Raw genomic sequence first — 27156 nt, 5'->3', positions numbered from 1 at the left:
CCCTTAGTCCTTTTCTTTCTCTATACCCTCTTTCTCTATATTTCATCTGTTCCCATGCGTTTAATTCTAATCCCTATGCAAATGGCTCTCAGATCTATATAACCAGCCCTAGAACCTCTCCTGAGCTCCATTCTCATATTGCCAACTGCCTACTAGACATTTTCCACTGAATGTTCCATAATATATCTCAAATTCAGCATGCCTAGGACAGAACTTATTCTTTTCACCCCATCCCCTACCCAAATCCATCCCTCTTTCCAATTTCTCTATTACTGCTGAAGGCACCACCATCCTTTCTGCCACCCAATTTCAACACCTGGAAGACATCCTCAACTCTTCACTCTTTCTCACCCCTTCAAAAACAACCATTTGTCAATCTGTCAACAAGAGTTGATTTTATCCCACATCTCTCACATCCTTCCTTCCCTATATCTCCATATCTTTAATTTTCAAAGTTTCATTAACATGTTTTGGTTTTTTGTTACAAACATTTACAGATTATTGCCACTTTAGGAGAAGTCTCTTTTAACAAGATAAAATAGTAACGTAAAATCAATAATACAATGATTTCATCTGAAAGTATATGCAACATTTCACATTTGTATCCTTTCACCCCTCACCTCTCTGTGGAAAAAAAGTAACAGAAAACTATTTTCTCTCCCTCCAACACCTCTCATTAAAAAGAATCAACAAATTTCTTAACAAATATTCATAATCAAGTAGAACAAATTCCTTTAGCTGATGTATACAAAAATACAGATGGCTCATTCTGAACCTTAAATTCATCATATCTCTGTAATGGATAGAATGTTTCATTATTAGGCCTCGAGAATCGTAAATAGTCATTGTATTCATCATAGTTCATCATCCCTCTATCACCATCCACATAGCCATCATCATACTTCAGATTATCATTTCCTTCTCCCTGGACTACTATAATAGTTTCATTACTGGTATTCCTTTCTCAATTATTTTCTTCCTTATCTTTACATTTTAGAATCTCTTGCTCCTTTCAAAGCTCAGTTTAATTGCCACCTACAACATAAGGTCTGTCCTGATCCATGAAAGTTCCTAATATCCCCCTGAATACTCTGTATTTACCTTGTATATACTTTGTATTTACCTTAGATCTATTTTGCATTTACTAATATATATATATATATATGTATATGTATATGTGTGTGTGTGTGTGTGTGTATATGTATATGTGTGTGTGTGTGTGTGTATATATATACGTAGACATATTTGCATTAATGTGTGTGTTTCTCCTTTCCTCCATTGTTTTGGTGGTCCCTTATCTATGCTTATCATGTAATCTCTCTAAAGCTGGAGAATGTTTAATTTTTATCTCTTTGTGACAACTGAACCTAATGGGTACTTAATAAACACTTTTTGAGCTTCTAGTTCCCATTTTTCAACATTAACAGCATGTTGAAATGGCTCACGTAGGAGTCATAATTACATGTAGTCTCTTCTCATCTTTATCTTTTCTCCTGATTTCATGTTAATTTTTAGTTTTGTTCTAACAAGTCAATTATCTGACCACACACAATTGATTCTGAAATTATTTTGATGTTTGTAATGAGTCATTTCCTATCAGTTAGTATATAACTGATATAACCAGTCATTTCCTATCAATATATAACTGTTAGTATATTTTTTGGTGGGGAGGTGATATTCAGTGTTCACTATGTCCAGTACCTTCTTAAAGAATTTACAATATATAGATGTAAGGATTTTGTTATTTTAAAGGCTCAAATTATGTTTTCCAAATTTTTTTTTGCCATTCTCCCAATTTTGCCCAGCCTTTATATTGAGCATTAAGGTATATGTTAATTTAGTATGGAAGATCTAGTCAAGATTTTCATATAATCCCTTTATTTATTCATCTTTTACAGCAGATATTGACACGTAAGCTACAATCGTTTTGGTGGTCCTCTGACAGATTCATCATGAGCTCTCTAAGATAAGATAACCAAGTGTTCCACAAAATTAATGCTCTTAGGCCCATGATAAAACCAACTCTCCCAATTACTTCATTTGGCTCTCCAAGAAGTACCGTAAACCACCCTTCTTTATATCTTCAGGTTTTATTTATAACAAGAATGCTATTTTAGATATGGTTCATTTCTTCTCATATTTGTTATATAATGATAAAGACTAGACCTGTGATTTCCTTGATATAGGGAACTTCCAGATGAGTAAATGCAACCAATAAACATTTATTAAACACTTACTATATGCTGGGTGGGCAGCTAGGTGGCACAGTGGGTAGAGTGCTGGTTCTGGAGTCAGGAAGTCTCATTTCCTGGAGTTCAGCTCTGGCCTCAGACACTTACTAGCTGTGTGACCCTGGGCAAGTCATTTAACCCTGTTTGTGTCAGTTTCCTCATCTCTTCCTGGAGAAGGAAATGGCAAACCACTCCAGTATCTTTGCCAAGAAAACCCCAAATGGGGTCACAAAGATTCAGTAAATGTAAACAGAAACTAATTCAGGGAAAGTATCTGGAGTGGGGAGTGTAGAGTAGCTCTGTAGGGAAGGCTGGAAAAAGCCTCTGATCATAATTACACATATAAGAGTTGGAATAGTTTTATAGGTGTAATAAGAAGTAGGTGTGTGTTGGCAGGGGAAGGGTCACAACTTCTCAGTGCCCCATTTAGCCCTCTAAGACCTCAAGGGCATCAGTAAAGTGATTTTGTTCCCTGGGGAGTTCCCTCCGCTGATGCAATCCGAGATCTGGACAAAGGTATGCCTAGATATGATGGTCAGTTATCATTGATATAGATCTTTAAGGTTCACACACCAAATTCTCACAACAATGGGAGGCAGATGCTGTTAATGTCCTCACTTTACAGAAGTGGAGATCAAGTCCCAGAGACTAATTGACTTGCCCAGGGCCACACACCTACTAAGTGTCTGAGGTAGGATTTGAACTCCGTTCTTCCTTTTTTCAAGTCCAGCATTCTGTCTGCTGAGGCACCTTGCTGCCCCAAATACCTAGAGATATATAGATATCTCTAGACATGCAAATATAACTATAGATAAACATACATACATACAGTATACACATATTTACATAGGTACTATCTCTGTGTACATATGTGTGTATGCTTGTATATATATAATTAGTATGGTAATTTATACATACTTATATATTTGATAAAGATAACATAATTTATGTACATAAGTTTTATATATAATTTAACATGTATTTATAAACATAAATATATAAGTGCAGTTTATATATTGCATGTATATATTATATATAATTATAGATTATATATTGCACATATATAGCATATATATGTATATATATATATATAATTACAGTTTATGTGTCAATATCTGCCACAAACAATGAATAAATAGTGGAATTCTATGGTGATCTTGACTAGATCCTCCATACTAAATATATACTTACATATATAAATAAATTTTGTATTTTAACATATATCACTTATACAATATACATATATACACACATATATAAACATAGATATACACATAATACCCACAGTAAAGAGGAAGAAAACTAGCGTTTTCGATGCCTTTTCTAGAGTATGTTTTGTTCAAATGTTGTATTGTCAAAAAACTCAACTTTTAAACAATAGAGAACTCCTCAAGGCTGAAAGTCTGAAGAGACACCTACATGTAAGCCTCCTGGTTCTCCTGGTGCACAAATTACTCTCTTTTAAATATTCTTTCTGGAGTTAATTTCTCATTTAAATCAAATACCACTGAGACTATTGTAATACTATGAGTACTATTTATGCTACACCATGAGAATATTATTGAGGGTAGTAAGGGCCTAAATAACTTGTCTTTATTAAATAGGAAAATTAGTTTTGTTTAAATGCCCAATCAAAGGTAATATTTGATTCTGTTCCTAGAGTTGTGATTTCCCAATTTTATTTTCTAGGAGGAATGAAGATACTTCAAACACCTTCTCAACATGTTGAGATACATAAGTTTTTAGAATCATCTAATTTTAGAGCAGAAAGGGACCTTAGGAATTATATACTCCAACGCTTTCATTTCACAGATGAGAAAACCAAAGTCCAGAGGGTACAAGTGATTTGTCGAGGTTACACAATATGTTGGTGCCAGAGCAGGGCGTAGAACCTAAATCTCCTAGATTCACCCTAGTACTTTTTTCCATTGCACTGTGACCCTAAAGTTTGCTCCAGAATCTGAAAGTACTGAATTTAAATCCTAAAACTAACACATGGAGCATATTTAGCAGAATAAAAGTATATATACATAGAAAGACAACATCAGCACCTAACATGCTATTGAATTTCCCCTTTTAAGAGAAAAGATAAATATATGTAGTAACCTTCTAGCTACATCCTCCCAACTTGGCATGCTCAGGTTTACAAGCTGGGTCCCCAGGGAGGTGACTACTTCTTCATGTTCTAGGATATCCTGTGGTCTGAGCTCTTAAAAGCATATCTCCCCTTTAACAATCAGACCACAGACACAATTAGCTCAAAGCAAAGGTATTTACTAAAATAGGACAGTAAGAAAAGTGTGCACCAAAAAATTACCCCTATAAACCTGGATGAGTAATTCTGCTATTAGATGCCATGGATTGTGGGACAGGAAGTAAAAATCCCCTTCCTCTCCTTCCCTTCTGCCCCTATAAGTGAAGTGCTTATATTCCATAAAGTTCATGGCATTAATTCTCTCAAATTATGTTGACTAACTCCAGGCCTGGGAGTCTTAGCTTCTTAATGGCTTCCAAGGTTGCAGACAATTTTCAGTCAGCCAATCCTAAGATCTTCTTCCAATTAAATTGGAGAAAAACGTTTTTGTATTTTGTAAGGGGACACAAGGTAACCATATTTATAGTTAAATGCCTCATTAACACATTAATACATCATTACCTATGTTATCTACCCTTTGCTTTCTGTGACTACATCAACTTCTGGGGACAAAATTAATTGATTAAAGGCTAACTATTTCTCCCTGCATAAATTCTTGAACCTTTCTGAGAACCAGCTTTCAAATAGAAAAAAATTAGAAATCAGCAAAATGTGAGTAAGTTGTGGGGGGGAAAGTGGGGAGGAGACAGAGAAGTGCAGGAATAGAAAAAGTATAAAATGCTGGCAACAGAAAACAGATTTATATATATTTCCCCTCCCCACCTTTTTCCCAACAAGAAATTATACTAACATTACCTTTTTGTTCATAGCCACACCATCTTCACAGTCTAACACTGCACAGTCTACATTGAGTGATGGTACTTTCTGTATTTTCTTTTCATCATTTCCAGGAACACACAGCACTGCCCTCCTGGGAGTATATTTGTGATTAACCGAAGAACAATAACCAATCTTGCAAACATCCACTGCCAGAGAGAGCTTCCTGCAAGAGAAAATTTTGAGCTGAAGTTCCAAATTATGTCTAATTCACTTTAAGAAGTTAAATCTTCCTTTAAATAAAAGTAAAACAGAAATCATGGGTGACTCTATTGGTGGCAAAGATCAATGAAAATTAAGAAAAATGACAGGAATAAGCAAGTAAGAAGATGTCGACTCAAATTGATTAAACTGGAGTTAAAAAAATAAGAGCATACACAATCCTTTAAAAAAAATGATGCAGGCTAGATAGTGTGACTTCTGTTTAGTCTGATTTGATAAATAGAGCACTTCATTTGGAGTTTGGACACACCTCTACCAGGTATATGACCTTGGGGAAGTACTTCTTTTCTCAGAGATCAGTACTCTTATATGTAAAATGAGGATAATAATATTAATATTTACTACCCCAGAGGCTCAAATGTAATAAATAATATGCGTCAGTGGTGTGTAAAGCTTAAATCACAATATTATGATTTTTATTGCTAGTGTGCTTTTTAAGGAAAAAACATTGTTTTCAGTACTAGTGTATAGTGCAAAGAGTATTATAAGGAAGAAATTGGTGCTACAAAACACATTAAATAACAATATAATCCTGTGATGCTAAGAAAAAAGAAACTAGAAAATAAATCATCTTGATTTCTTCAAAGGGTGGCAGTTTTAACTAAAGGAGTTTTTGACAGTATTTTCCCAGCCAAAAGTCTCTTTTCCCAAGTGGAAAAGGCAAAATCAGCAATTATCAGCAATTAAACAATGAAGTGGCTTGTCCAAGGTCACATATCAAATGTACAGGAGAGGTGTTTCATGACTCCAAGTATTTATTAAGCACTTATTATATGCCAGGAACACTGCTAAAGACTGGGGATAAAAAGAGAAGCAAAAACATAGTCCTATCCTCAACAAGCTCACATTCTAATGAGGGAGAAAGTATAAAAACAACTATGTACACATACAAGATATATATATATATATATATATACACATACATATATATATATACACACACATATATGTACATATATATGTATGTATGTATATACTTAAGAAATTGCCAAATGTTACAAATAGGGACTTGACTCTGATGATAGTCTATATTTAAGAAAATGGTAGAGAAATGTAAATGGTGCAGATTAAACTTAAATATGTTGAACATATATTTTTTTCCTCTTGGACAGTCAGTTGTTAAACATTTACCAGCACACTCCCATCTCCCACTATCTCATCAACCTAATTTTTTTGTTGCCCACCTCCTACAAAGATACTGTTACAATCAAGTAAATCATTTACTCCCTTCTCTCCTTCTTTCAGGTTCCTTAGATTTCTTCCAAGTTCAGCTCAGGCAGCACGTCCTCCTGTACTTTTCCTCCCATCCCCTAAGCTAGTAGTGTTCTCTCTCTCCTCCTACAATTCTAGAATGCTTTGTTGGATCTCTCTGTCCCCATCACTTCCTACCTTGTACTCCACACAATTCTGTACATGCTCTGTACTTCCACTCAAGCAGAACATAAACTTCTTAAGGGCAGGAACTGGTTTGTTTTGTGTTTAATTTGTGTTCCCAACACTAAGCATGGTTCCTTGTACTTAATAAGCATTTAATAAATGCTTGATTGAAATGAATGCCATAATGCATTCTTTTCTTCAGTTTCTTTGTAAATATCTTTTTCCTTAACTCTAATCATGTAATCATAGATTTAGAGCCAGAAGACACCTTAGAGACCATTTACTCCTACCCCAACCTTTTTTGCAGATGAGGAAACTGAGGCACAGAGAGGTTATTTGATCTGTTTAGAAACATGACTAGTAAGTCTCTGACACAGGATATGAATCCAGATAATCCTGATCCTGAGTCCAGCTCCCTATTCCCATCTTCTCTTCTCTTTGTCAAGCTATAGGTTTCTTCCCAGTCTCTCCCCAAAGTCTTTTATTAACCTCCCCCCCCCAAACCCAGTGTTACTCCAAAGGACTATCCTATGTTTTTATTTGTGTTCTTAAGACTTTTTCACAGGTTCCCCTTCCCTGGCTAGAGTACAACTTCTCAAAGACAAGACTGGAGTCTTCTTTGGACTTAGGCATAGGAACTGGAAGCAGTGATCTGCTGGGCATAATGGACAATATGCCACAATGTGGTCCAGCTGTTTCAAAATCATCATAAATATCTGATGGATGACCAAGTTTATGTCTAGCCTGGCTAGTAGAGTGTGGCCCCAGGTCAAGGAGAGGGGGTGGGCAGGAGAGGTGCTGCATTAAGGCATATCTACCTAATGAGAAGATATCCTTATACCAAAGTCCCTGCACCTTGCCTTAAGTCCCTCGCTAGACTGGACTACCACCCAGTGAAACCAATTACTGATTCCTCTCAACATGATCACCCTCCCAACCCCATCCTCGTTTTTTTGTTCTGATGAAAATACTCTTAATTGCAGTTCTGATAGTAAACCAAAGAAAGCTGTTCAGAGTAGAAGCTGTGAAATAAAGAGTTTCTGCATAATATTTTTGGCAACTTTGTGACTCCTCATATTAAGCTTTTCTCTCCTGGAAAGAACCATCAAGGAGATCAGTCAATTGATGACTTGGGCCACTAATCCTCCTACAAAACCTAATACCATGCTTGGAACACAGTGGATGCTTTATAAATGTAGGCTGCTGGTCACATATTACTTAGGAGCTAAGCCCTAGGCATTCCTATCATATATGACCTGCCAGAAATGAAATGAAAATTTAGTCCCTTCCAAGTCAACTTAGGAGAATTCATACAGGCTATTACTTCATACGGAAGCAACCATATTTGATGGCAGGAGGGAGCAGACCAGGGTAATATCACTGAGGCCGTTAGATAGGAATTGAGTGTTCTCTTCTGTGACATTTCTTACATTCCCAAGTTCATGGTAGAAAAGAGTTTTGTTTTCTCCCAAAGAGCAGGGCTGGGCATTTTCCCTCTGCCAAGTCTGCTCCCAAGGAAAGAGGGAATTTTCCAGGTGTTTTCTTGGCTATGTGACATCCCTGATTTAATTCCTCTATTCTCTGCTGCATCATGGACTTTGTTTTTAGGCTGATAATCTCAGGGAGAAGAGAAGTCTAACTCTGCTGATTTTGAGAATCAATGTCTGGGCATTGTGATCAAGGCCAGGGATGTGATCCTCTAGGAGTTTGTACATATGGACATCAGTTTGAAGACAAGTCTGCGATCAGGAGATCAATCCAATTTACCTTTCCAGACTTGTCACACACTATAGTTATCTCTTCCACATCAAGGAGGATTAGGGGTGGGGTGATCTGGAAAATCCATGTAAAATTTTTTGGCCCTCCCTTTATACCAGAGAAGGAATCTGAATTTTTTATTTTTCTTTTATGGGGTGTTTACAGTACCTTATTATAGTGAAATCAGGGTTGAATATTTGGTCATAGGCTCTGTGTCATCTTTGGCTTCCACAAAACTCTCCCAAAATTCCCATTCAATTTCTTATGCCAACCCACAGTAAATCAAAACTTCAGTGGGGAAAGTCATATGAAAGGGATAAGTACTTCCTTTCACTCACTCTACAATCCAGCCAAGTTGGCCCTCTCTCTATTCCTCACACAAAGCCCTCCATCTTTTTCCCCCTACCCGTCTTTGTACTCTCTCCCTTGCTTAGAATGTACTCCCTTTCCATATCCGCTTGTTAGAATTTCCAGTTTCCCTCCAAGCTCAGCTGAAGCCCCACAAGAAGCCTCTCCTAATCCAGCTGCTAATGCCCCCTCCCAATTTTCCCAAGTTAAAGCATATACAAAACATTTACAAAAATAAATACAAAGTTATTTTGTATACATATGCTCTTAAATGTTTTTATATGCACATATTGCCTTCTCCAAAGACTTACTGTCCCTGAGAGCAGGAGTAACTTTGTTTCTATCTAAATAACTCACACCACTTCATTCCTGATATTTACCAAGAGTTTAACAAATGCTTGTTGATCGACTCCACAAAGAAAGAAGATAGACAAAAAAAATAAGGGCCAAAGTCCAAGACTGGACAGCCCATTTAGCTACCAATGAGTGGCCACTCAATGAGTTCAATGGAGATGAACCACATCTCAGGTTATTTAAAGAATTGTACAGTATAATTACTGTGGGTGTCAAATCTTTTCACAATTAAAACGAAGAGGAAAAGTCAGCACTTAAGAAAGAAAAAGCCTCTTGATTTTAATTTAAAAAGTAAAAAAGAAGAGGACAGAGTCTGCAAAAGTCAGTACTGTTTGTTGAGATGTTTTTTTCAGTCCTATTCAACTCTTTGTGACACTTTTTGGAGTATTCTTGGCAAAGATACTGGAGTGGTTTGCCACTTCTTTTTCCAGCTCATTGTACAGATGGGGAAACTGAGGCAAACAGGGTTAAGTGACTTGCCCAGGGTCACGCAGCTAATAAGTGTCTGAGGCCAGGTTTTAACTTGGATTTTCCTGACTCTAGGCCCAGCACTCTGTCTACAATGCCACCTAGCCACCTGTCTAGGGGTTTGCTTTAATTCCTGGTAAAATTCTAGAGTTTGTTGCAGAAGTGTTGAATTTTGCAGGTGCTACCAGACACAGTAGAAGTGCTGGTTGTTTTTCTGAATATTTTTTTCTTTTTATATCTTTGTTAAAGGTAAAAAACGTTTTTATCCTCCCCCACTTTTTAGGGAGAAGAAAGGTATATAAGTAGAAACGACTGTGCTATAAAGAAAAAAAGCACTTATATAAAAAAATAAAGATTTAAATCAAACAAACAAAAAAATCAAAGGGAATAAGTAACACTTCAATTGCTTTGTTGATTGCTGGGTTGATGCCCAGCTAACCATTCTGACAGGGAAATTAGACTGGTAGATCAGGGGAATACCGTGAACACTATATGCGTAACTTCCAGTAAAGCCTTCAACGGTCTCTTCCTATCCTTGTACACGAGATAGAAAGTTATAATTTAGATGATTATACAGTAAGGTGGATTTTGAAAAAGCCAAAGGACGAGTATAGTCATTAACAGCATGACTTTAAGTCAGAGGAAGGTTTTTCACAGTGACTTAGGGCAGAGGTGTCAAACTCAGGTTGCAAAACTCCTGACCACCCAACTCAGAGTAAACTGTAATTCAGAGATGTTTAATAACATAAATTCAAAAATATAATATGACATAGATAATGTTAATTTGTGGTTTTCTATGTCAATATGAGGGCAGCTAGGTGGTACAACAGATAGGGCATTGGCCCTACAGTCAGGAAGATGTGAGTTCAAATCTGGCCTCAGACATTTACTAGCTGTGTAACCCTAGGCAAATCATTTTACCCAGGGGTGGGGAACCTGTGGCCTCAAGGCCACATGCTGCCTTCTAGGTCCTCAAGTGCAGCTCTTTGATTGAATCCAAACTTCACAGAACAAATTTCCTTAATAAAAGGATTTGTTCTGTAAAACTCGAATTCAGTCAAAAGGCCGCACCCAAGGACCTAGAAGGCCATATGTGGCCTCAAGGTCACAGGTTCCCCAGGTTAAATTTTAACCCCTATTTGTCTCAGTTCCTCATCTGTAAAATGGTGACACACTGGAGAAGGAAATGGCAAACTAGTTTAGTATCTTTGTCAAAAAAAACCCCAAGGATTTCACGTTAAGTAGGTCAGGCCTGAACAACAACAAAACAAGCCAATATATAGCCCCACAAGGATCCATTTCTATTTGAGTTAGACACCAGTGACCTAGGGATCTAGACATGGGATCAAAGGAATAGGTTACAAAGGGATTTTGCACAAGGGAGGCATGGGTGAACAAAGATCTATACCAAGTATATCAATGCCCAGAGAACAAGACAGATACCCTCCTAATAACTTTGTGCATTTAACATTATTATCAATTACTTAGGTGAAAGTATATCTAGTATATTTATCAAACCAAATTTGGAGATGACAGGAAATGGGGAGGGGCATCTAACACAGCCGAATGTTTTTTGTATCCCTAGCAAACAATAAGTGCATAATCAGTAGTTCTTTCCATTCATTCATTCATTCATACACCAATCAATTTAAGTACAAAGGGATGATTAGCCTTAAGAATATAAAACTTAGGAGGGACAAGACAGCTGTTTTAAGTATCTCAAGACCTGTCATGTGGTAGAAGGAGTCTACCATTCTTTTCGGCTCAAAGGGAAAGCATATTATAGGTGGAAAGATTGAGGCTTAAAGTAAAGAAACACTTCCTCATTGATCAGAGCAATACCAAAGTACAATGCCTAGGAAGCAGTTGGCTCCTGCTCACTAAAGGTTTGCAAATGGGGGCTACATGACTATTTGTTGAGTGTGGCTTCTGAGATTCTTTCCAAGTAGGGGTGAGGTCAGTAGTTGGTGGAAGCTCCAAAGAACAGGTGGTTGAGTTAAGAAAATAAGTTGAGTAACACTTAAGATGAACCCAGTCATGAAAAGACTGGGGTGGAGGGAGAGGGAAGCTCTGAGCCAAGCCTCACTCTCGGTTCCTTCCCCCGCCTCCGGCTGTTTAAAAATCTGTTCTATGTGTCACTTGTGTACAGCCCTCAATATTTGGTTTGAATACAATTGCAGTAGGTGGCAAGAAATAACTTATTTTATTTTATCTTACATATTTGAAGTTAGGGCCTCTTGGTATTCAGCATGTAAATTTATTCAAACAATATGCAAAACAAGGTCTTTGGATTATCTGGGGGGAAAAAATATCTGGTAGCCTTATGGTGGGTCCTCTCTGTAGTTTAGATGCCCTCTGTCGGGTCTATGGGTCCTGTCAGCTGAAAGGGGACCCTTCCTCCTGGTGTTTGCCCACACTCTTCCCTTCCTCATCTCTTTTCTTCCTTCGCTAAGCCCATTTTCCTAGCATCATCAGTGAAATAGTTCTATCTCACTTAATGTCATAGGTTTGGCTGTAAAGAAGATTCCTGTCAAATGAATCATTTTGCTGCTAACTGAGAATCCCCGAAATCAGAGCTAGAAAGAACCTTAAAGGTCAGCTAGTCCAACTCCTTCCTTTTAAACTATATAAAAATGAAAAACCTGGGAAGTAAAGGGATTCTGAGGCAGCCTGGTGGAATTCAAACCCAGGGCCTAAATTAAACCTGAATGCTCTATATAGAAGGTTCTTTCTGCCACACTCCATGGCACCTCAGGCTTATCTATGGCACTCTGGGTGTAAAAAATCACAGTCAAGATTTTACAGATCTTTTAAAATCACATTTAAAGAAATAACTTTTAGATGAAATGTTAACTGAAAATAATAATTATAATAATATTTAACTGGTTGATAACAGATCAGCAATTTACTAGATTGTGCCTCTATTAACCATTCTGTTCTAAAGCTATTTAACTGATGATTAGGTACTCATCATTAAGTGACTCATTAGAGGCTGTAAGCATATGAAAACAAGAGTTTTTGTTCCTGAGAAAGGGCTGAGTATTGTCCTTTGGTATTTATGGGAATACAGGATGGGGATTGGATCTGTGATTTCACTGGTATAAGGGATTCCTAGATTACCAAGCTTCCTCTACTAATGCAGTCTGGCACTTCATTTGCAACTTATAGGTTTAAAGAGTTGCTTAGAGCACTGAGAGGTTAAGGGTCTCACCCAGGGTCACAGAGCCCTCATGGGTCAGAAGTGAGACTTGAACCTTGGTTTTCTTGCCTCTAAAGCCAACTCTTTATGTACTATGCCATCCTGTGTCTCATTGTGGAGGAGACTGAAATATACAGAAGAACTGACCACCCCCTGCCAAGTACAAGATGATAGGTACAAGGTGGTGGCGAAAAATGTGTAAGTACAGGGATGGTGTTCACAAAGTGAGCAGGGCTGGATTCAGGCTTTCTTTTAGCCCTCCCCAAAAGTATCTGTCAATGTATTGCAAGGGGAAGCCACTAATCAGGCTTCTTGGATGCTAAATGTAAATAAACCGTTGATCTTAGCACCTAGTTATCAAGGATAATTCGCTTCAAGAAGAAGCTACCAAATGGACCAATTCGTTGGAGATGGAGAGGGAAGTAGGCCTACTTCCTTATCAGCAGTCTCATGGTAGCCTAGTGCAGGATTCCTCTGTACCATTTAAAAAGGTTTCAGAGAAATAATTTCTGGTTGTTTATCATTATATTAATAATTCCAGCATTTTAATAAAAGGATGGTCATTTGGCCGTCTTTCTCTCAGACCAAAGACCCTTCATGGAAGTGGGCTCACAGTTTATATGTCCTTGGAAGAGCAACTGTTCCCGAGGATGGCAATCAACTCTGATTGGTTTAACAATTAATAAGAAAATGAATATTACAACGAGAGGCTGGGCTATATTACAGTGAGGGTCTTGGGGTCCGTGACTTGGATCACCCAAATCTTGGTCAAAGAGACTTATCAATTTCCATATCACCTGTCTGACAAAAGGAAGGATCCACATTTTCCCAGACCTGTCTGAGCAAACACAATGAGCAGGAATGCACCCATTAACCCAAAGTTAGAATTTCATTCACTGTCTTTGATAAGATCTCAGCCATCCTAGCTTGATAAGTCTTTTAGAAAGATTTCCTACACTGGTTGATTTATGGATGAGGAAGTAGAAAAGGGGAAAAATCCTGTTCTCAATACAATAATTACTTATTAATACAAGAAAGAAAAAATCATTTCTCTCATCTCTGTTTTCTCCAAAAGATGGAGGTGCCTTTCTTGCCACTTGCTTTAGCCACATTTTTTGGTGCTTGTTTCATGGTATAAAATCCAAGTGCAAAAACTACTGGTTGCAGGTATGCTGGTTCAGCTTTGTTGTGTGTGACTATGGATGGCCATGTGTTGAGTTTTGCAGTATGTAACACCACTACCACTCGTCATTCAGCGTCTGATGGACGCTCACCCTGCTGAACCATACACATGGCTGTATTCCCTCCAAATTAAGAAAGGCTAAGGAGCTTCCTGTAGAGCTCAGGTGTCTGAGAGTAGAGCAATCACCCACTTGGAGTTACACTGGGGAGAAGAGAGGAGATGCAGTAGTATGGAAATAATACTGATCATGGCGTGTGCGTGTGTGTGTGTGTGTGTGCGCGCGCGTGCATGGAGATGGATGGATAGATGGATGGATGGATGGATGGATAAATAGATAAAATGGATGGGAATAGATGAGATAGAGGACTACATAGTATATATTGACAGAGAGACAATATAGATGGCTAGAGATATGACTAGAAAGATAAGATAAATTAGAGAGATGGATAGATAGATAAGACAGATGAATAGAGAAGATACACAGATGGAGAAAGGTAGATGAGATAGGAAGATAGATAAGATAGATGGAGATAGGATAAATGGGTAGGTAGGTAAGATGGATGAGATAAATAGGACATATATAAGATAAGATATACATATAGATATGATAGAGAGGTGAACAGAGAGATAAGATAAATTGGATGGATGGATAGATAGTTGAGAGATGGATAAAGAAGATAGATGAAATAGATATACAGAGACAGTCAGATAAGACAGATGGATAGATAGGTAGACTGAGAGACGAGATAGATGAGGAGACAGATAAATCATTTAGTAAGCATCATTATGTTCCAGGTGTTGTGCTAAGTGCCAGGGATACAATATAAGCAAACAAGATAGTCTTGTGCCCTCAAGGAGTTTATATTCCAAAATGGAAAGACAATCAGTAAAGGGGAGATAAAAAAGAGGGTAGAGAGAAATGGACAATGCTGATTGTGGAGTAGTGGATAAGGAATAGGCCTTGAAGTCAGAATGACCTGGGTTTAAGACCTCTAAGATCTATTAGCTGTGTGTGACCCTGGGCAAGTCATTTAACCTCTCAACATTCTACAGACTAGTGTTGTTAAACTCAAATGGAAATGGGGGCCACTAATCTGTATATAAGACTCCCTGAGGGCCACATATTGACTTCATTTTAAAATGTAATATTATCTATTTATTTATCCAATTAATTAATATCTAATTATCTAGTTGAAACTTATTGTATTTTTATTTATTTTGTTAAACATTTCCCAATCACATTTTAATCTGGTTCAGGCTGCACTCAGAATCATTTTGGACTTTGTTTAATACCCCGCCTCTAGACAATTCTCAAGGACCATAAGTTACAGAGAAGATACCAACTTGTGCTAATAGAATTTCACCTGGGAGCCTCCTACATTTTAAATATCATATATTATACATACATACACACATCCACACACACACACACACACACACACACACACACACACACAATGGAATACTATATTAGTGGATAGAGTGCTAGACCTGGAATCCAAAAGACCTGGGTTCAAATCCTGCTTCAGATACTTCCTATCTGTGTGAACTTAAATTGACAGATTCTAAGATCCCTCCCAGTTCTAAAACTATGGTCCTATGGATCCTATAACCATGAAAGGAAATGTGGCACTTGATCTGGAGTCAGGAAAACTTAGGTTGTTCTGTCAGCAAAGGAAATACCCCAATATAATCATGGATCTCTAAATATTAAAATCTAGCCTCACTCATCACTTCCTTCAAAGTCTCCTGCTTTTCCCCTAAAATTAGTCCTGAGTACTTTCTGAACACATTTTATTATCTTCAAAATACTCTTAGGAGTAATTGTCCTCAGGCAAAATTATTATTATTATTGGATATTTGTACAGCTTAATTGCAAACAGAATTCCCATACAAACTGCTTTTTGCCAAATCTTGTCTTATAAACTATTTATATAGAAAACCCTGGGAATAAAATGAACTGTTAATAGTGGAAGGCTTAAAATTACATTATTAGTGTAGAAAATACAGGAGGTAGAAAATAACAAAAAAGACTAATGCAGCATTAGATGTAAATCTGTAGCTCCTGCAGCTACTGAAAGTATGATTTCAAAAACCAAACCCAACATTTTCCAGTAGCCATAGAAAACAGTTAAAATAAATATGCTTTGGCAAAATTATTAAGTGGATAAAATTAATTTTTGTACCCTCCCATCTATCTTCCTAGGTCTGACCCTCCACCTTTCCAGTCTTCTTGTGTCTTACACTGCCCCCTCCTCCATGTACTCTGTGATCCAACCAGACAAGACCTCTCCAGACTCTAGGCATTTTCCACTGGCTATCTCCTGTGCCTGGAATGTTCTCCTCCTCATCTCTGCCTCCTGGCTCCCTTCAAGTCCTAGCTAAATTTCCACCTTCTACAAGAAGACTTTCCTGATTCCCCTTCATGCTAGTGCCTTCCTCTGTTGACTATTTCCATTTTATCCAGTATATATTTTGTTTGTACATATTTGTTTGTGTTTTGTCTCCCCATAATCAGGCTCTGAACTCTTTGAGAGGAAGAACTTTCTTTTACCATTTTTTTTATCCCCAGTGCTTAATAAATGTTTATTGATTGACTGACTAATTGATCCTATGATGCTATTCACTTTGGGGCTATACTTTTAACCCCTCAGGCTGTCATGGAAGCAGCCAGATCCTTCCTCCAAAGGTCCCTTGGTGACACTGTCAGACATAGAACTCCAGGGCAGATACATCATGGATTGGAATTAGAATGGCAAGTCTTAGTCACTGGAGTAGATCTATGAGTGAGTTACACACAAAGTAGATGTCCATCAATTGGGAATAACTAAACAGATTGTGATACATGAATGGAACTATTACTGTCCTATGAGAAGAATAATGAATATAAAAATAGAGAAAAATATGGGAAGACATACAAACTGATGTAAAATGAAATAAACAAAACCAGAAAATAATATGTACAGTGACCAAAAGAAAATTCCACAAAATAGCTGAACACTATGCAATTATAATACTCAGAAACAGTCCCTCCAAAAGAGATGAGAATGCATCTCCCTCCCTCTATAGCAGAGATGAAGGACTATAGGTGCAGAAAATTTTATATACTGTCATATTCAACCAATGTACTGATTAGTCGTACTGAGGTGTTTCCCACCCACCCCCTATTCTTTACTACAAGGGATGGCTCTATAGGTAGGGAAATGGGTGGCAATATTTATGGAAATGGAGGTGATATGAAGATATCAATCTTTTGAAAGAGTTCCACAAGTAGTTTTCCAAAATATACCATATATTGACATAAGGCAGCTAGGTGGCTGTGCCAGGCCTACAATCAAGAAGATTTGAGTTCAAATCTGTCCTCAGACACTAACAGCATGACTCTGGGCAAGTCAACCCTATTCGACTCAGTTTCCTTATCTGTAAAATGAGCTGGAGAAGGAATGGTAAATCATTCCAGTATCTTTTGCCAAGAAAACCCCAAATGGGGTGACAAAGAGTCAGACACCACTAAAAATGACTGAACAACAACTGACATAGAACTCATGACTAAGGATTCCCAATCATGCCTTCTAATATGATTTACTTTAATTTAGACCAAATAACTGTCTTCCTTTTCTAAATTTTTGAGTGCCAGTTCCTTTGTATTCCCATTTGAATAGCTATACTTCAGTTACTATGGTAACTGAGTCATCCAGCAAGGGTGGAGTTTTCCATGGCTACAAAAGCAATGGAGAGGCTATGCATTTTCTCACTGGCCAAGAAGACAGTTTACCACATGACAGTTGCGTGTGGTAAACATATACATACCCACACAATCTGCTTTAGAAGATGTTAAGGTAATCTATGCCCAGTGCAAATTCTTTCTTGAAGCAAGTCAAGCAATGCTTCAATTAACATCAACATTTGAGATTTAAAAATGACAATTTTGCAATAAGAAAGGATATTTCAAGATAGATTCACACCTGTGAATGAGTTCTGTGATGGGTTCACCTCTGAGGAGGGACGGAGGAAGAAAAAGTAAAGAATTAGAGTCAATCTGAAGACAAGGCTCTGGCTTTCAGGTGCACCATGGATCCCAAGGGCACTAAACTGGAGACCTCCTTCCAAGCTGACACTGAATCATTAACAAAATGTCGAATGGAATTAAAGCTTTCTCTCCATAGTTATGCGGAACTTAGGTGATAAGATTTAGTAACAGAGAACATTATCATCACCTGAAGTAAGTCTATGGTAACTCTTAATAGCACTTAATCAACAGGAAAATGAAACCAAGAGGTACCTTCCATACTAAAAGTCCTTACAAATAAATTTAGGGCTACAAAAACTTAAAGTATGCCCATAAAATATGGCGAGTCATTTCAACACATGGCACATCTGGGGGTATACCAGAAACTTCTTTAAAGGGAAAACTTGAAGAATGGATAAAGGGGAATGTAAGGAATAAGCATTTATATAATACCATGTCCTAGGCACTGTGCTAAGCATGATATTACAAATATTATCCCATCTGATGCTCACAACCTTGTGAGAGTGATGCTGTTATCCTCATTGGGGGAACTGAGGCACACACAGGTTATGTGACTTATCCAGGGTCATGCAGCTAGTAAGTGTCTGAGGTTGGATATGAATTCAGGCCTTCCTGACTCCAGGTATAAGATGGAGACGGTAAGGATGAGAAGATAGGAGAGGATGAAAAGAAGCCCTGAATGGAAACAGGTGGGGGGTAGGGGTGATGAATCAAAGAGGGAAAAGCTAAGGGGGTAAGGGGAGTAGGAGGGGCAGCAGCAGAAGAGAAGGGAAAAGGATGAGGAAGGAGGAAAGGAACAGCTACAGGAGGGAGTACAAGCTTAATAAAGGAGGGTGAGAAGGTGGAAAAAGAAAATTGGGGGAGGGGAAAGGAGAGGAGAAAGGGATCTTTTTTCTGCAAAGCTCCTTGTTTTGTGTTGAAGTGGGAATGATAATAGAACATGTGGCTGCTAGTGGGTATTCTCCTTAATCCCACTTTCCTGCTGGACATTTGGTGGGAGAAGGAGGAGGAGCAGAGGTTTATCTGAAGACTGGAGGGATTTTTTTTCTTCCTAGTGTGACACTAAGGTCAACAGGAAAACCTGCACTCCTTCATTGAACACGTATGAGAGGACAATGTGATTAGCATCTATTCTGTTTCTTGGATGGCTTCTACTCATGGCTTCTGCAGATACAAAGAAACCAAAGAATGCTATCCATTAATAGCTAACTGTAAAGTGTCTGAGAGGTAATTCTAAGATGACTTGCTTTTTCCCTATCTTCCTAGAAAGAATTGATAGATATTAAAGGGTAATCCCAGAATAGGAAGCAGCAGCCAGGTGTCAGGCACATTTTACTGGAGCCTTTGGCCAACTCTAATTAAACCACCAAATAAACTGACTTTTGCCTTTACAAACCATTTTTACGTTTTTAGACCCTGAAACTCAGAGTATAACAGATGACACATCACATATTTCCAGGAGGGACTATCCATTGACATCTTTATAGCTAATCTAGAAAGCAAAATTAAGTGATAATGACCTCAAATTTCTATGTAGAATTCTTACAAAAAAGATCTAACATGCAAATGGTTATATATGCATTATGTATATATGGTATATGTGTACATACATTTACATATAAGGGGATTTGCTATATAACCAATGAACTTAATGTGGGAAACAAAATGAGCACAGGAATGCCAGCCATGTCCACTCAGCCTCTTCCTTTGAGGATTCCATCAGCATTACTTCTCTCTAATATAACACTTTAAAACTCAGCTGATCATTTATTGAATTGTTCATAGACTTAGCAGTGACTGAGCCCATCTGAACTAGAAAGATCAATTCTCTGTCAGCTTCCTAACAGGTCATGAAAGAAGAATGTCAACTCGACAGATGTGGCCAGAGATTCTTTTACACAGCTCTTCCCAAGATAACTGGAAAAATGCTAAATATATGAAATTAGCACAGCTCATGAGTGGCTATCTTTATTTGAAATAATAGCTGCCACATGTTTTTTCCTTCCAGAAAAAGACCTTTACAACTTTTAGAAAGCAGTTGTCCCAGCATTTTAGTGTTTCTTGACAGCTGATGTGAAAATGATGTGGATTAATGGTACATCTTTTTTTTTCCCCTGGGAACCCATACAAATCCTCCAAACTAAAGCAAAAGCCTTAGCTATCTTTTAGGCCAAAATTGACACTGCTTGCAATTCTGCTATTTTTCTAGCTGTAGTGCATTGAATTATTCAGATTTACGTTTTTGTTTTAATATTGATCTCTCTAGCACTGAATAATTTTTAGAAAAAACACATTCTCAGTCTAATTGCCAGACCCACACCACACACACGAAAGCTGTGAATACAAGCTGTGATCATGAATCACGTGTGTGTCTTTGATTGTGTGGGACCTACAATAAGACTAAGATTGTTGTTTTTTTTCCTTTTTCTTAATTATTCATAGCTAAGTGTGATGAAAATGAAAACTAAACATATGGATATGGTCAGGAGAATTTTTTTCTAACAGAAAAAACTATGCTGCAGGCACTATCTCTCGACAATATCTACTTAAGTCTAATAATAAGTTATTCAGACTTTGAAGGACTTACTTTTAATTTTAAAAGTTTGATTTAGTTCAGTGTTTTAATGCAAGGCAACACAGCCTTAGTTTGTTTGTTTCTCACCAAGTAGGTGGAAAAACAAATCTCAGAAGTGAGAAACTGTTTCTTTTACCTTTATTTTCACCTCTAAACAAAATTCTTTCATCTCCTGTGCAAATATTAACTTGGCTTTTGGTTAAAGAAACATGTCACATCACATAGTCTAACCTCAATTCTGCTGAAAACTGAAGGAAGTCAGGATATCAAAAGACAAGCTCTTCCCCACAATTTGTTTTCAGGGAGCTAGCATTTTGATTAAAATTATTCCATACTGAGGTTTACTCACTACTTATTATTCCACTGTAGCCAGACTCTCAATTATCCATGCTAAGGGAGGGATAATGTAGAATGGATAGTTCAATAATAAAACTATCATTTCTATTTGGCTTTGAAGTGAATTGTTTTCTTAGCAGATTGTTCCGTTAGGCTAATATTTCTTTTTACCAACTGAGGCACAGTGAGGGTAGCAAGCAGCCTTGGGTTTAAAAAATGCTGAGGGTAATCCTCTCATCCTCAAATGAATAATCTACAAATGGACGATTGAATCGATGGAAGCTGAAGAAGTACAGGTTGAGGGTAGGAAGACACGGAGATATAAAGCGACCTGCGGTCCCAGTACCAAACTGGACAATGAAATAGTTCAGTGTTTTGTTTGTTGGATATGTTTCCCCATATATGTCTCACTGACACTTTGCCTCTTTCTCTTCTTTCCTTCTTCCCTTTCCCTCTTTCATTTATTTCTCTCTCTTTTTAAAATTTTTGTTCAGGAAGTCACATCTTTCCTTGCTAAACCATATTCCTTATATTTATATTTCACAGGGAGCTGTCCAAAACTGGAAAAGGGATGGGAAGGTGGAGAGGAAATAAGTACTCCTTCATATTATTATTTATTGATGGAGATGACAGGTGGGAGATTCCTTTTCAGGTTATCTATGAGATCAGATGACCTCTTAAGTCTCTTGTAAATCTGACATCCTGTGAATTTTATAACTAGGCCCATTCACGATCTAGATCGGTCCCCTTCACACTTCCCCTTTTTTGCCATTCACATCCTTTCTGGTTTCATTCACCTGGTAAACATAGCTCCCATCATTAAAAGGTCTAGTGGAACTGACCACAAGACTCAACAGGTTCACACCGTTTTTTTTCCTGCTTTTATAGTATCCCAAATCCAGCAACTTCAGTGGCAAGTACCTAGCAGAATGTTAACTTGTAATCATGGCTTTTCTAGACCAATTCAGGCTTTCCAGAATTAACAAGAGAAAGTTTAGGCCTAGAAGCAAAGAACATTGTTTTCGAAGCCAGGTAACATTGAACCAGGGGTTCAAGGGGGCTTCCCTTTTAACTGTGGCCCAGAGGAGACCTGTGACCTTTTATCCAAAAAACAAACAAAGCAGCAAACTTTCATCTCCTTCAGCTCTTCACTGCCTTCAACTTTTTAAGAATTTGGGGCAAAAGGAACTAAGTGGCTAAGCCAGTGTTGTTTGTCCTGATTCCCATCACAGGCGTAGTTGACCTGAAATAGCAACCCAAAGGCACAATAAAAGGATAAGGATATTAAATTACAAAACACCAACATTTGCATAGTAATTCCCACTAATTAAGAAAGAAAGATATAAGTTGTTTGTTATAAACACCAGCAGGCCTTGTACAAACACTAACAGCTCACAACAGAGCCAAACCAAGCATTTGTCTAATCAGAGCCCCTTCCCAAAGAGTTTCATTGGTACAGCTGCAGAGTATGCATTTTATCACACACCCTAATAATCCCAGTTATGGCGCTAACATTTTAATCATTTGTGCTAGGCTTCTTTCTCAAACAATTAGCACTAATGAATGGCCAAAATACCTCAGATCATATATGTCTAATTGCAGGCAAGAGCAGTTCTTGTCTGCATGTACATTTCAATTTACCTCTGGGGATAATGTTTGTTAATTGTATTTCTTTATACGGCGAGTGGAAAAAAAAAAAAGGCCGGCTCAGTCAAAAAGGGACTAAGTGTTCTCTTCTTTCTCTTTGTTCCCACAAGAAGCTAAAGTCACTTCAAGAGGCACTTAATCCCATCATCCATGGTTACAATTGCCTTACTGCATCAATCAAAAAGAATCTTAAGTAAAATGATGTAGCTATATTGTGTAATTAAAAGCAATTCAGGTAGTTATTGCTTGGGGGCACTTTACAGATCCAAATACTTAAAATGGCACTACAGGGATTCTAAATACTGTAGTGTTTTAAATTTGGTCAGCAACAAAATCTCTTGGAGGAAAGGGAAGAATATGCAAAAAAAGAAAAAAAGTCTTTCTCCCAGTGCTTATTGTAAGGCAAAAGAAAAGAGAAGGAAAGTCTGATGTGACTAAAATCCTACAACTCTCATCTAAAAGAGAAATGAAAATATAAGGAACAGAAAGAAATAGAAAAGGAAAAAAACCCTGAAGCTTTAAAGGAAGGGGGTGGGGAGGCAATCACCAGCCCAACTCCTGGTATTGAGGAAAAAAAGACTGTGTAGAAATGTAGGGATATACATAATATGGTATTTCTGAAAAGCAAACTTACTAAGAAAATGCAGAGTAAATTTATGATGCATCCAAATCCACAATTACTGATAAAAGGCAAAAGATTTGCTTTAGAGATTCATTGCAAACTTCCACAACGTGTTTTATTTAATCAAATAGCTGAAAACAGAATCCAATGTTACCTAAGGGAACTAAGCCTTTTGATTTCTTGCTTGGCTTTTGCAGTGATGAACATTTTAATGTTATGGGGCTTTCTTGTTGTTGTTGTTTGCTTTTTTTAAAAATGCAAACCCCAATTCTCTCTGCCAGAGCTGTTTCTAACAGAAGGTTGGAATCAGGCAGAAGTCTATGGTTTTAATTTTTGGCTAAAGTCTTTTTAAGTAAAAGCACAAATTCTCAACAGATGTAAGACTAAATGTTAAAATAATAAATGCATGCCTAAATTCTACTAAATTTCTGTCTTAAAAGAAAAAAAAACGAAGCCCTCCCTTCTTGTTGAAATTCTAAAGAATTCTAAAGAGTCACAGAATATGGAATGGAGGAGAGTATATAACGCTTACCTTGAAGAAAACTACAGAATTCTAAAATTACTATAGATACATATATATACATACACTATATGTTAATGTCCTCATACTGGAGGGATAGATGCCCATTAAAAATGTAAGTGAGTTTCCCATGGAAAGGGCACCTCAAAGTAAATTCTGTACATACTTGATAAGGCACAGATTAGCTGTACATCAAACATAATCCCAACTGACAGGTAAGCAATTGGAAAAGAAAACCATTTGGGTATAATAATGCTGAAATCATAAAACTACTGTACAATAAGTTCCTACAATGGCATAGCAGAGCTGCACTTTAATATTATATACAATTAAATGAATATAAATGAATAGAATTTAAAATGCAAAAACCCTGAAGAGGTTAACCTGAGATAAGTAAAAAAATCAAAAATCAGTATAGGACAGGAAAAAAAAATTGAATATACTTTCACCTCCCTGCTAATTTTTATTTTACCATGTCTTTTCAACTATATGTTATTAGGGAATAATTTTTGTGCTTAAATGGTTTATATTAAGAAATAAATGTTCTGTAAGTTAAGTCAATTCCTTGCTATTTTTCAGTTACTCAGTCTTTAAAAATGTCACGCTAGTAAAATCTGAAATCTTGAAGAAAAAAAAAAGCTGCTTTACACAAGATACATATAAAAGTTATAGGATTACAATCAGAGCCATAGCAGTAAAAACATTTCAACTTTTACTTTATATGCTTCTAACATGTCCCATACATCTATTTATCTATCACCTTTAGCATTAGTGGGATGTCAGGCTCCTTGGAACCAGTATCAAGGCAAAAATAGGTCTCTGATGTATTGGTGAAACTACAGACTGATTCAGATTTGAAGAAGGTATTCAATGGCAACACTATCTATTTGCTCAGGAAATGTCCTGTGGAAGGTCTGAATTTGATTTCATGTCTCATGAAATATAAAGCCAAACCTTGAAAATGATTTGTTTCACAAGCAGGTACCTATACTGTGAATAGTACTTGGTCAAGAATGAATCATTAAGTCATACTAAGGAAAAGCTTCTAAATATCAATTTATTTGTGGCCATCAAAAAAACTTCCTATATCGCCTATCATAACTTTTTGTTCAGAAGCTGTCAAATTAAGAAATGCAAAAGAATTCTGCCCAAAAGAAAGAAGTAAAAACTTTTAAGAGAGAATCTGACAGTTTTAGAAAGGTAGCCAGAATACAGCTAATGCCAGAGATGCGCATGCTAATGCATATGACTCTGTGTGGCCCAGTGGAAAGAATACTGAATTCGGAAGCCAAGGCCTCAGGTTCAAATCCCATTTATCCTTACCTGTATGACTCTGGGCCTCATCTACAAAATAAGAAGCAGATTCCAATGATTCCAAATCTAAACCTATAATTTATGAGGGCTGTGAATCTGAGACTAGGGAGTAGGCAAGATCAACTTAGGACATGATACACAGAAGGACCAATGAAAGATATTTTTTAATGTGACCTTTCAAAATATACATAGCAATGCCAGAAAAGTCCACTCTCTAGGCTATAAAGGGTATTTTAATGTGCTAAGTTGGGTATATTGTTTAGAGAATTTTTTTTGTTCAGGTGTGGATTGGACCAGAAGGCCTCCAAGATCCACATTACAATGAAATTTCAAAACCTTCGGAGGACAATGATAACACACCCAGGGCACAAATTACAAACATACTGGGGTGTCATTTTCAAACCCAAGGTACACAAATAACTTGTCCTGGTTCTAGAAGAGAAGCAAAACCTTTCTACTGTATTCAGTTACACTTCTCTTTAAAATTCCCATTGGCAAATATTTTTATTACCCCATTTCCCATCTCCTTTTCTCTAACGCACCCCTCTGGTTCCCCAGTGCAGTGCCCGTAACAGGTTACAGGGAGCAGACCACAACTGAGCTCCTTCAGTTCCTGCCATTGATCCAGCTGTGTACACGATGGCTAGATGCTGCAAGGTCAAGATCTGAGAACAGGACTTGAAAATTCAGTGCTAATTACTGTGATTACAATCTGTGTCCCAAGCAGCCAAAGCCTCTGGGAAGAGTCTACAGGCTACCTGTCTAGGAATCAAAAAAAAATCTCAGTTTGTGAGCTGCAGAATCTATATGCTGAGTTTCCAGCTTGTTAAGTGGTAATTCTAGCACATAGTCATTAATGATGACTTCTTCCAAATGCATATGAACTCAAGCATAATCAGAATACATTGTACAAGCAAAGGGCTAGGGGCAGAGAACCTTTACCAAACAGAACCTAGGTAGTTCTAATTATGTTTACCATCAATAGTCCGACAAATGATCTACAGGGAATTTTCTTGAGATTATCATCTTTCCCAGGGAATATGTAAATAAAATGAAGGGTTCCTAACACAAAATATGTTCCAAAGGATTACTAATACGCAAAGTACCAGGCAAAGTTTAAAATAAAAACCTTGCATTCTACCTTTGAGTTTTCAAAGATGAGTTTTTATTTCCCTAGGCCAAAGAAAATCTTTTAAAAATATATTTTTTATTTGATATCAAAGATTCGTGAAAAATAACCTGATAATATAAACAGTAAAATATCTTTTAAAAAAAACCATTTGCTTAAAAATGCCTTTAAACGGATGTTATCCCAACACTTCCAGCTTCCCTAAATTGGTCATGGCCTGGGATCAAGCCCCCTGGGGTAGAGATCCAGCTGAATTAAAAACATTGGTCCCTAGGGAGTTGGACAGAGGTGAGATGGTTTGCTTGGAGCCAAGAGTATGTTGACAGTGTTTGCTCTTTATGTATTTCCTTGTTATGCTTTCTGTGCTTTAACTAAATTGTTCTGGTTCTCACTAAGATAAGATTCTGTAACAAAAAGCTAAAGTAAAATCAGTAGGTGTATTAATTTGGGGACACCATCAAATGTATAGTGTTAACTCTTGCATGGAATCTTCCAATGTTTGCATATAACATAGCTCTTCCACATACAAAGAAGGCAACCATTTTTTTAAATGCTTTTTAAATTCCTATGGCAGAAAAACTTTCAAGGTTTCCATAGAAGTATATGTAGTGGCAGGATAGCAGACAGAAGAAGTGTTGCCTGTTCACTTAAAAGGAGACAGAATCTGTTAATTCTTGAATTCCTTCCCCCAGGTTCTCTTCTGTAAAGAAATAGCTTCAAAACCTTTCTCTTGTATATTCAATTCACAAAATGTTGTTACATCACTTAATTTGTCATTAATATTAACTAATTATTAATTATGATTGCATAATAATTGCTAATAATTGTTAGATACTTTGCAAGTGAAAAGATAATTATAGAAAACACAGTTT

At 37.2% G+C, this 27156-nt stretch overlaps 1 protein-coding gene across 2 annotated transcripts in view; it reads right to left on the bottom strand.

The window, feature by feature from the left end:
• The window catches only part of CLYBL (citramalyl-CoA lyase), a 363153-nt gene that overhangs the window by 177692 nt on the left and 158305 nt on the right, over positions 1-27156 (bottom strand). For both annotated transcript variants that reach the window (XM_036757003.1, XM_036757005.1), the window contains exon 2: positions 5182-5368. In XM_036757003.1, the coding sequence (XP_036612898.1) occupies positions 5182-5368 (187 nt within the window). The remainder of the gene's footprint in view (positions 1-5181; positions 5369-27156) is intronic.

The sequence above is a fragment of the Trichosurus vulpecula genome, chromosome 4 (assembly GCF_011100635.1).
Source record: "Trichosurus vulpecula isolate mTriVul1 chromosome 4, mTriVul1.pri, whole genome shotgun sequence".
Lineage (NCBI taxonomy): Eukaryota > Metazoa > Chordata > Mammalia > Diprotodontia > Phalangeridae > Trichosurus > Trichosurus vulpecula.
This window is presented reverse-complemented; position numbering and strand designations above follow the sequence as displayed.